This window comes from Drosophila persimilis, unplaced genomic scaffold, assembly GCF_003286085.1.
Source record: "Drosophila persimilis strain 14011-0111.01,24,50 unplaced genomic scaffold, DperRS2 tig00000895-arrow-arrow-pilon, whole genome shotgun sequence".
Classification (NCBI taxonomy): Eukaryota; Metazoa; Arthropoda; class Insecta; order Diptera; family Drosophilidae; genus Drosophila; species Drosophila persimilis.
In genome coordinates this window covers 322,281-334,560 of record NW_020825368.1, presented here as the reverse complement: position 1 = coordinate 334,560, position 12,280 = coordinate 322,281, and the positions used below count along the sequence as shown (strand labels likewise).

Here is a 12,280-nt window from a genome sequence, read left to right as displayed (position 1 = left end):
ACCATATATAAAGCTATCTTTCTCAGATCCCAAATGAGAAACAATGAAATAACTAAGAATAAAAGGAGAGCCGCGGCCCTTGTCGCGTCTCACAATGTTCCCGCTTGTTGTATTACTGCATTTTTGAAAACTACTTTAGTCATAGACTAATTATAAAATGTTTACTTTTAATATTGTAGATAGAAGTTTACTACATAGGATTTAAATGTCGAAAACAAAAGATTACAATATAAAAAAAGCGGGACGTGGCTTTCATCTGGAGGAAAAGCTACAAAAAGACAATAAAATTCAAGGAGCTGTTGAAAGCTTTGATTTAAGCCTGGATGCTTTAGAGACTGACCTGAAAATAGCTCTCTCAGCGCACAGATCGCCACATATGAACTTAGACGAACAAATCGAATTGGACAGTTATTTGGTATACTTAACCACCACATTATATTGGATGTATTTAAAGTTACAGGGCTCAGATGTGTCTAAGGTAAAGTTATAATATTTAGTACGTATATTTAATAACTTAAGATATTGAATTTATGGTTTCAGCATGGTATAATACATGATTTGGGTCGCGCAAAGGAAATCCTGGCTAGAAGCAAGGAATTAAATACCTCACTCGAAGCTCCTCGCTTAGATATGCCAGCTACCAAGCGATTTATTGCTGCTGGAATGCATACACGTTTTGTGGACATGGGGGGCGTTATGGTCACTGAAGAACAATACAAAAGGAGTCTTTTGGACGTTGGGAATGGTAAAATAGACAAATAATTGTTTATACAAAATAAATGGCTACACAAATGGAACATTTTGGGTTTATATACAAACATGTGTGAACATATGTTCTGGTTTTTTTTTTTTTACTCTTACATTGGCCAAAATTTACATAAATTAAAAGATATTTTATTATACGTTATTCGTGACGAAAAAGATGATATTATCTTCGTGTTGATTTGTTATAAGGATATTGAAAGCGATATTGAATACAGACAAATTAAAATTTTTCTCTGAATATTACTGTGTCGTTCTTTCTGACACTTGTGTCTGTAAGCAGTGCAAATACGATCATGACCGTGACTCTGCTCAGTCCCTTCTAGACTCATTATTTTTCTGAATGTAGACATTAAGTAAACCGACACGACAGTAAATCATATAGCTTGCTAATAGTCACAATAGGCAAAATAGCCAGTCTAGCGAAATAAAATTTAAAATGTTAAAATGTAAATATATATGGTATATACACCTCTGGCCCAAAAAATAAGTACATCGGTGTCGTGCCATTTTTTTTATGGAATAGCTCGAATTTTTCTAAAAGTATGAATGCCAATTGTTTATATTTGGAAAGGTTTCAGTCTTGCCAAATATTTAAATCAAAAATTAAAGTGGGGAACCATTTTTATAAAAATTTTATTATAGCCAGAATCAAGAAAACAATTTCATTCTTTCTCGCTCTGTCTCTCTCTCTAACACACAGGTTTCATGGTCGGTTTAGCTAACGAAAATCTTGGTCATCCACAAATCTCAGAGACTATTAAAGCTAGAGTAACAAAATTTGGTATCCGCACTTCTGTTAGATCTCACTATAAAAGGTATATCTCACAATTTCGCCCCACCCCCTTCCGCCCCCACAGAGGACGAAAATCTATTGTATCCACAATATTGAGGATACGAGAAAACTAAAAACGCAGATTCATAGATAATGAACATATCTATCAGATTGCTGAATCTGGATCAGATCAGATCAGATCATTTTTATAGCCAAAAGGAACAAATCAATTTGCAGTGGATACGCAGCGCCCGACGTCACGGTCAGACTGATTTTCTGTCTCTCTCGCACGCACTCTTTGTCGTGTCGCAGCAACTCACAACGTTCCCCCTCGTTTTGATATTATTTTATATCAAAAACGACTCGCAAAAGGCTCGCAAACGATATCGCAAAAGGCTCGCAAACGATATCGCAAAAGGCTCATAAATGATATCGTAAAAGGCCCGTTCCTATTTTGTTCCGTAATAAAAAATATTTTTAATTTTTAATATGACATGAATTTAATATATTAATATTGAATATTGAAGATATATGTATGTATTATTTAATCTGGCCTTCCGCTCTTGAGCATACTGAAAATATTTTTGTGTTGTGTGGTCAAAATCGTGATCGTCGAGCGCAAACTTCTGTTTAAATGCTTTTTGGAGTCTGTCCCACGCCAGGAGAAAAATTTCGCCACATCATCGCTTATATTTACTCAAAAAATGTAAACAATTCCTTACCAAGTTCTTGAAAGCGTGCTCTTCTTTGAGATAATCTTCAAATTCTTAAAAGCCTAGCCTCTAGACTGGCCAGTGGTGAACGTGGCACTGTCAATTTTACCATGTTAGGCTCTCCGCACTCTCGAGCTTTTATTGATGCGACTTCACTACGCAACGAAATAAGTTCCGCCCCCTTATTTCAAATAAGTCTATTGAGCAATGCATTACCATAATTATTGGACCGATTATTTGGAGCCGTATTAGATATGTCTGAAAATATATTAAAACGAAAGCGCAAGGTAAAGCCGAAGGAAAGTCACTCAAAATGTTAGCTGTTATTTGAGTATTTTCCGCTACCATTTCCTCAAAATTAAAATCGTATTGGTAAGCCACTTTTAAAAATCTAAAATTATTCAATTAAAGGAAAGTAAATGTGATTTCCACAATCTTCAAAATGAAATGTTTTTTCTGATATTTTTCTATATCATGTTGCGATGTGGTCGAGTCGAAATATAGTACTTTTGAATAGAAAATGCCCACATAGGTAGAGTTTATGGGAGAAGTAAAGTATGCTTCTAGACCAACTACTAGTTGGCTATGACAAATTTTATTTTTTATTTCATGTTTAATGTTTAGAGTTCAACAATGTACAGTTAAATTTCTCCAATGAGTAGTTCGAATTTATCACCATATTTTTAAGATGGCCCAGAAAGTTTTCGAACGTAAATGAGCTTATGGTCTGTAGAGAACCATATTGAATGGTTTGTTTGCTTAAATGTGTTAAGCAATCAAAATTAAAAGTGAGCATTGCGTTCATATAGAAAGACGGAACTTGACTTACAAAATTATCCAGCAAGCTGGATGCAGGAGAATTTTGCGTGACACAATATTCTTTGCGTAGAAGAAGTCTTATCGCTAAGCTTAGCAGTAAAAAATGATTATACAAGCCGGTATCTAAAATGCCTTTCAATGCTATTGGTCCAGTATATAATAAAAACGTTCGAAACTCAGTGGCTTTAAATCGGTCGAGATTATCTAGAGATCTAACTTCTCTATTGAATTCCCTAGATAAAAACTTTTTAAGAGACATAAGTTTATTATTAAGGGAAGCTATGGAGTCCCGTTTCAAAGAAAATTTATGACCTTTTGCTCTTACTAAAGTCCCTAGGACCGTTTTTATGACGTAAAGACAAACTACGTGCATGTAGTCTAAGGGAAACTGATTTACCATATTCATTGGCATATTATCAAGAACATGTTTGCCTTGGATGTTGTGGTTTTCAGGTTGAATACGATTTCGGAAGCTATCATTGGTTCGTGGTAGGTTAATTGATTTCTTGAAAATTTGACGGTTACAGAAAGTTTCCCCTTTCTGAATGCAATAGTTGCAGGAATAAAAACCCGAACGATATTTCACAGCCAATATAAAAGCGTGGGCTGGCGCATCGCATATGATTGCTCTCATAGATATTCGGAAACACATATTTTGAAACATCATCCCTTCCTTTATCAATTCTCCTTACTCGTAGACAAATTCTTGCAAATAAAGAAATTACCTGCAAATATTCCAGCTACCAAAACTGGCTTTGTGCCATTGACGTTAATCAAAATGAGACATGCTTGCATTCTAGAACTTTTACATAGCGGAAGACCGTCTACATTAATATTTAAACTTATATTCGAAGATAAATAATTAAATTTCGTAAGGAAATCTGTTAAAGAGTTTTTAAATATTAACCAAGGCATTGCCTGCCATAGTGCTGACATTATTTGCAGACAGCCACCTAGTTAACCGATTAAGTCAGTTCAACTGGAATGTTCAGTAAATGGAAATTTATTACTATCGCAAAGTAATGCATTTTGTTGGAGTTCGGGTTCCGAAATATTCAATTTAACCTCAAAATCGCCAGTAGCTCTTTGCACATGTCGAGCCTCTCCGATATATGTTCGGCTTTTTCTTTTGTAAGACATTTTATTTCTTTTATTAATAACGTACTTACCTATTGGTAGAAGTTTCTATTAAATTCGTAAGAGATTGTAGAGATTTTTAATTACTGCACAATTCGACGAAAATAATTGAAATGCCAGCGCAAGGAACGCAGGCTTTATTTGAACTTGTTTCTAATGCTGGAAACATGTAGAAAAAGAAAAATACGAATGACTTCTCGACCACTAATCTAAGGAGCATTGCCGGACTGAAGGCACATGAAGGCTTGCTGCTTTTATTTTTGACTCGCTTGCGAGCTCGTTTGCGAGAGTTTTGCGACGCATAGCCATACGCTCGTACACAAGCTAGCTTGCGAGCATTTTGCGGGACTCTCGCAAAAGGCACGTTTGTTTGTTTGCTGAGTAGTTCTCTTAGTAAGTTAAGTACTAATTTTGCTCTCATATTAGTCTAACAGGGGCAGCGCCCCTCGGTCGTTTGGGCGGGAGGAGAGGAGAACTGCACTTTGCCTGGGATCCGCGCGTAACAGCCTTCTACTGGTGTCACACGGGCCACTTAATGGTGCAGTAACTGCATAGCCACTTCAAAGATGCAGTCAGTGCATATCATCGCTCAAATATAATGTTCAAATCTTCGTTTTTGGATTCTTTTCCTGGCTATTGATGATGATCAAAAATATTTATTCTTTATGAGGCCGGAAACGCTTCGTTTTTGGTGTTACACGCATCCACCACTAATCTTATATATCCATATACTCTTAAAGTATCTGGTATAAAAAATCAATGTTGTGTCATCACAGGAAAGCGGATCTGATGTGCTTAAAAATATACTGCGCTCCACTGTTTTTTCTCGGCGGACCATTGTGCGGGAATCAAATTCATTGTATTGCTTACAAATTGGAAGCGGAGAGTGCCAAAATGCAATAGTTTTTTGTGTAACCATATATAAAGCTATCTTTCTCAGATCCCAAATGAGAAACAATGAAATAACTAAGAATAAAAGGAGAGCCGCAGCCCTTGTCGCGTCTCCAATGTTCCCGCTTGTTGTATTACTGCATTTTTGAAAACTACTTTAGTCATAGACTAATTATAAAATGTTTACTTTTAATATTGTAGATAGAAGTTTACTACATAGGATTTAAATGTCGAAAACAAAATATTACAATATAAAAAAAGCGGGACGTGGCTTTCATCTGGAGGAAAAACTATAAAAAGACAATAAAATTCAAGGAGCTGTTGAAAGCTTTGATTTAAGCCTGGATGCTTTAGAGACTGACCTGAAAATAGCTCTCTCAGCGCACAGATCGCCACATATGAACTTAGACGAACAAATCGAATTGGACAGTTATTTGGTATACTTAACCACCACATTATATTGGATGTATTTAAAGGTACAGGGCTCAGATGTGTCTAAGGTAAAGTTTTAATATTTAGTACGTATATTTAATAACTTAAGATATTGAATTTATGGTTTCAGCATGGTATAATACATGATTTGGGTCGCGCAAAGGAAATCCTGGCTAGAAGCAAGGAATTAAATACCTCACTCGAAGCTCCTCGCTTTGATATGCCAGCTACCAAGCGATTTATTGCTGCTGGAATGCATACACATTTTGTGGACATGGGGGGCGTTATGGTGACTGAAGAACAATACAAAAGGAGTCTTTTGGACGTTGGGAATAGTAAAATAGACAAATAATTGTTTATACTGTAAGATATGAATATCAGTTTATAAGATTTGAATATTAGTTTAAGATTTACTCATCGATAGTATTATAAGAAATACCAATGTACTCGATATATCCATACTTGTCCTCGACAAGTATCGATATGCCAACACACATTCATTCATATACGACGATCAAGAAAGAAGAACATATAATAAAAACCGTGGGATTAAAAGTTTACATATCAGGTGTGGGGTTTGCCCAAAGAAAAAAAAAAAAAAAACTCTGCGATGAACTATGCAGACATAAGAGCGAAAACCAAAAGTGAACTTAGCGACATATTGCGTAGGCAAAACGTATATTTTGATCAAGATGCCAACATACACCAATTACGTACAGCAGTGAAAAAAATCATGGAAGACACGCATGAGCTAGGAAATACGGCGCCAAGCGCAGACGAGACTATGCAGGCAGACATTTTTGCAGTCCCGGTTGAGCGCGAGATAGATAGAGACAACCGTAGTGCACAACACGCAGTAAAAGCGGCGCCAGAAGAATATGGTGAAAATGTGCAGAAGGCTCGAGAAGCATTCATGCCGCGACAAGACAACGCTTGTTCGAAATTGACCATGCGATCAGATGAATACGAAGAAGAATCGCGCCGTTTGCAGCAGTTGGAACAATTGTACGTTTCTCGCAAGCGCTTAGCTGATCTCAAATTAAGCATATTGAAAACGGAGAAAGAGGCTATGGAGTTGGAAACGCCGAGAGATTGCATCGACTTGACACACATTGAGGCGTTGAGGCGTTGATGCGTCCATTTTCTGGAGATGACGACCAGGCTGTAACCAGTTGGATAAGTAACTTTGAGGACATCATGAATTTCCATGGTGTATCCGAGTCAAAATGCTGGATATTAGCGAAGCGGCTGCTAGGCGGATCGGCGAAGGCGTACATCGACCATGTGGCGCCTTTGACTTGGCAATTGATGCGAGCAGAATTGCTCAACGTCTTTGAGCAGAAAGTGACAGCGTGGGACATTGGAAAGCGACTGGAGGCACGGAAAATTGCAAATAATGAAAGCGCATTGCAATATTTCGTCGCAATGTGCAGCATAGCGTCGCAAGCAGACATGGCCACGAGCGATGTGGTCAAATTCATCGTAGAGGGACTGCAGGACAAGACGGGCATGGCAGCATCCATGCTATACTGCAGCACACTCAACGAGTTGCGTGACAAGATGGTCACCTATGATAAGGTCAGAAGAGCTCCTGGCGTCGTAGCAATTCGTAGCGAAGGTATGACAAAGGGAAAACTAAATGTGAGTATGGCAGTTGGGCAGCAGCAAGGTGGTGGCGCAATGCGTTGCTACAACTGTCGGCAATTTGGGCACGTTATGAAGGAATGCAGTCAGCCAAAGAGACCGGATGGGGCATGTTTTAACTGTTGGAGTACCAGCCACCTATATTCGCAGTGCCCGAAACGAAAGATGGCCACTAGGGTAGCTGCAGTTCAAGATGAGGAGCGACCAGGAAAAAAAAACAACGACGATTTAGCGGCTGTCCAGTTAATCACGTTATGACTTCCGTTTGGTGAACAAAGAGGCGTCAGTATTTTTAGTCTATTTGATACAGGTAGCCCTGTAAGTTTTATTCATAAGTCTTTGATACCGAAGTCGGCTATAGTTGAAGCCTATAATGAAGTTAGGAAATACTATGGACTAGGAGGACAACCAATTCCCATATGGGGAAAATTTAAGTGCCATATTGAATTTTGCACAAAGAAATATATCGTTTTATTAAACATCGTAGATGATAACATGCTGCCTTTGCCGGTATTGTTGGGACGCGATGCCCTTAAAGTTATTGAAGTAAAATTAGTTCATAACAAAAAAATCAATGCGAAGCAACACACACCATTAAGTTCGTTAAAGCAAAAAGCTATTAGTTTAACCTGCGCGTCTTTATTCACCGAAAGTAAAAATAATATTTACATAAGACTATATGATAAGTTAGACGGTAATCAATCAGAAAGAAGCGAGATAATCAAACGTTCTAATCCATTTGAAAATCAGACACAAGAAAACTCAAGGAATGACAAAATGGTCATCGAGAATATGAATCAAGGCGGCGAATTCAGTAACTTTTGTGCGTCGGTAGAGATTGATGAAGAGGAACATATTAACGTAGGTTCCGAATTTGGCCCCACTATTGCAGAAAAGTGTAGGGAAGTTATTAAGACATACTATTTACACAAAGAATTTGACTTTAAAGCACCACCAAAGTATCAGATGCAGATTCGTGTAACAGAAACAACACCATTTCATTGTACTCCGCGTCGTTTATCCTACCATGAGAGAGAGAAAGTAGCTGAAATAGTAGATGATCTGTTAGAAAAGAAAGTAATCCGTCATAGTGAGTCTCCTTATGCTTCCCCGTTGGTCCTAGTAAAAAAAAATCAGGAGAACTTCGAATGTGTGTCGATTACCGTGGTCTGAACAAACGAATTGTTAAAGATAATTTCCCATTGCCCCTTATTGAGGACTGTCTTGAGTTTTTAGAAAACAAGTGCTGTTTTTCCATTATAGATTTGAAAAGTGGGTATCATCAAATAGGCGTAGAAGAAAAATCAGTTCCGTATACATCGTTTGTGACACCGCAAGGACAGTATGAGTACTTGAGAATGCCCTTTGGGTTAAAAAATGGATCCGCTATTTTTCAAAGATTTATTTCGGAGCTCTTGAGAGACTTTATTACAAACAAAAGCATTGTAGTGTACATGGATGATATATTAGTAGCGACTAAAACAGTTGAAGAACACATGGATATATTAAAAAGACTATGCATTCGGTTTAGCGAGCAAAATTTAGAGATAAATCTAAAAAAGTGTAGGTTTGTCAATCGAAACATCGATTTCCTGGGGTATAAAGTTAATCAAAACGGAATAGTTCCTAGTGATTCCCATATTGAGGCCTTGAAAAAATACCCAGCCCCTCAAAATGTAAAAGCACTGCACTCATGCTTGGGATTCTTTTCGTATTTTCGACGTTTCATGTTGTCATTTGCGACGACAGCTAAGCCCTTGGTGCAGTTGTTAAAAGAAGGTGGTCCGTTTCCCATGAATAGAGAACAGGTGAAGAAACTCTTAAGAAAACGTTGGCAAATCCTCCGGTATTAGCCATTTTTAGCCCAAATAGAGAAACGGAATTACATACAGACGCAAGTTCATACGGCTATGGCGCAATACTGATGCAAAGACAAGATGATGGGAAGATGCACCCTGTGTCCTATTATTCTGGCAAAACAACAGAAAGAGAATCACGTTATCATAGTTTCGAACTAGAGACATTGGCTATAATTTATGCATTGAGGCGTTTTAGAGCATATTTGGAGCATAGGTCCTTCAAAATAATCACGGATTGTAATTCGTTAGTACAGACGTTAACCAGAAAGTCAATTAGTCCTAAGATAGCACGGTGGTCCCTAGAGTTAGAGAACTATGATTACTCCATTATGCACAGACCTGGGGCCAGTATGGCGCACGTTGATGCGCTGAGCAGACAAGATCAAGTGACGAATATGTAAGAGGATGGTTATAGAGTCAAATACGGTTTAGAAAAGTCTAATTTAGAAAAAGATGAGAGTAGAAAGCAATATACAAGGAATAGTGTAAGTAGAGACAACCCTGGTAGTGAGCATAGAGGTACCGTAGAGAACCCTGTGATTAAGTGTAGAGAATTAAATATCAGTAGAGAGCGTAGTAGTACAGTAGAGAACCCTGCGATTGAGTGTGGAGAATCAAGTGCAGTAGGAAGCAGATTGGGAAATAGGTGGAAGTCTGATGATAGAGAGAACCTTGGTAGTGATTGTAGAGATAACATAGAGAATAGTGAATATAGGGAAGAGGATGGATCGAAGATTGAAATTAGAGATTTGAGCCAATGTAGAGGAAGCGTTAACGATGTGGTGGGGGGAGTAAAGTACATTAGTAGTAGGAATTCAGATAAAGTGAAAAAATGTGTTGAGGATACAGTAGAGAGGGACAAGTTAGAGTTTCAGGAGGAAAGATTACTAAAATCATTGATAGTTGGGGTAGTAGGTGCAACGCCAGAAGATGTTGATTTGATATTGCAAGCAGAACAGATGCGAGACAAGGAAGTAGTTAGGATTCGAAAAATGCTAGAGGATGGAATTGAAGTAGATTTTGAAATGATAGAGAGGAGTTGTGAAAAAAAACTATGTTTCTATGTACCAATGTGTATGGAAGAGCAGTTGATAAGGCGGTCACACGAAAAACTAGGACATCTGGCCGCAGAGAAGTGCGTGAGTGGCCTTTTGAGGACCTACTGGTTTCCGTCGATGAGAAGTAAAGTGGCAAGGTTCATCAGAAACTGTCTACCGTGTATACTACACTCGATGCCTAAAACAATCCATAACAGAACGCTCCATAGTATCCCAAAGTCGTGTGTTCCTTTTCATACCCTACATGTTGATCATTTGGGTCCATTGCCGAGTATTAGATCTAAGCGAAAACACCTCCTTGTGGTAATAGATGCATTCACTAAGTTTGTCAAATTGTTCCCGGTTAATAGTACCAGCACGCGGGAAGCGAAGGATGCCTTAAGTAAATATTTTGATTTCTATAGTCGCCGTACTAGGATAATATCAGATCGTGGGACCTGTTTCACCTCGTTAGAGTTCTCTAGTTTTCTGCAGGAGAGAGGGATAGAGCACATTAAGGTAGCTACAGGTGCACCGCAGGCGAATGGCCAAGTGGAGCGGGTGAATCGTGTTCTTACTCCTATGTTAGGAAAACTGTCAGAGCCCCTTGAGCAAGCCGATTGGTATAGGTTGATGAGCAAGGTAGAGCACGCCATTAATAACTCCGTTAACAGCAGTACGAAAAAGACACCTAGCACACTGTTATTTGGAATACCCCAGAAAGGACCCGTTGTAGATGAATTAACCGAATACCTAGAGGAGAAGTTAGCGTCAGAGCTTAGAGAGTTGGAAACTATAAGAGAAATAGCAAGTGAGAACATACGGTTGTCGCAGAAAAGAAATGATATGATGTATGCCCATAAACATAGAGCCCCATTAAAGTATGAACCTGGTGACTATGTAGCAGTCCGGCATGTGGACACAACACCGGGGATCAATAAGAAGTTCGCACCAAAGTATCGAGGACCGTACAGGATCAATAGAGTTTTGGATCATGATCGTTATGAGGTTGTCGACATTGAGGACTGTCAGTTGACGCAAATGCCATTCCGAAGTATACTAGAACCAACAAGGCTTAAACCCTGGGTAGAGTGTAAGGATAAAACCATGGTCTCATGTTGTTAATCGATGAAATAGTATGTTAAGTAAGACAATACCGAATAAGAAATGTTTAACCAACTGTATGCCTTAGTGTGTAGATCGTGGGCGATCTGTAGTCAGGTTGCCCGAATGTAAGATATGAATATCAGTTTATAAGATTTGAATATTAGTTTAAGATTTACTCATCGATAGTATTATAAGAAATACCAATGTCCTCGACAAGTATCGATATGCCAACACACATTCATTCATATACGACGATCAAGAAAGAAGAACATATAATAAAAACCGTGCGATTAAAAGTTTACAATACAAAATAAATGGCTGCACAAATGGAACATTTTGGGTTTATATACAAACATGTGTGAACATATGTTCTGGTTTTTTTTTACTCTTACATTGTCCAAAATTTACATAAATTAAAAGTTATTTTATTATACGTTATTCGTGACGAAAAAGATGATATTATTTTCGTGTTGATTTGTTATAAGGATATTGAAAGCGATATTGAATACAGACAAATTAAAATTTTTCTCTGAATATTACTGTGTCGTTCTTTCTGACACTTGTGTCTGTAAGCGAGGCAAATACGATCATGACCGTGACTCTGCTCAGTCCCTTCTAGACTCATTATTTTTCTGAATGTAGACATTAAGCAAACCGACACGACAGTAAATCATATAGCTTGCTAATAGTCACAATAGGCAAAATAGCCAGTCTAGCGAAATAAAATTAAAATTTTAAAATGTAAATATATATGGTATATACACTACTGGCCCAAAAAATAAGTACATCGGTGTCGTGCTAGTTTGTTATGGAATAGCTCGAATTTTTCTAAAAGTATGAATGCCAATTGTTTATATTTGGAAAGGTTTCAGTCTTGCCAAATATTTAAATCAAAAATTAAAGTGGGGAACCATTTTTATAAAAATTTTATTATAGCCAGAATCAAGAAAACAATTTCATTCTTTCTCGCTCTGTCTCTCTCTAACAAACAGGTTTCATGGTCGGTTTAGCCAACGAAAATCTGGTCATCCACAAATCTCAGAGACTATTAAAGCTAGAGTAACAAAATTTGGTATCCGCACTTCTGTTAGATCTCACTATAAA

General features: G+C 37.8%; 1 protein-coding gene across 1 annotated transcript; it reads left to right on the top strand.

The window, feature by feature from the left end:
- The first annotated feature begins 173 nt into the window (after positions 1 to 173).
- Positions 174 to 778, top strand: LOC113566761. Its single transcript, XM_026993796.1, has 2 exons — positions 174 to 478; positions 541 to 778. Exons 1-2 carry the CDS (start codon positions 206 to 208, stop codon positions 760 to 762), a joined length of 495 nt encoding a protein of 164 aa, XP_026849597.1. The 5' UTR covers positions 174 to 205; the 3' UTR covers positions 763 to 778.
- Positions 779 to 12,280: the final 11,502 nt, after the last annotated feature.

Excerpts from the sequence above, each read along its gene's own strand:
- LOC113566761 (XM_026993796.1), top strand. The coding sequence starts at position 206 with ATGTCGAAAACAAAAGATTACAATATAAAAAAAGCGGGACGTGGCTTT. Across the intron at positions 479-540 it reads AGGGCTCAGATGTGTCTAAG|CATGGTATAATACATGATTT; the intron begins GTAAAGTTATAA and ends TTATGGTTTCAG.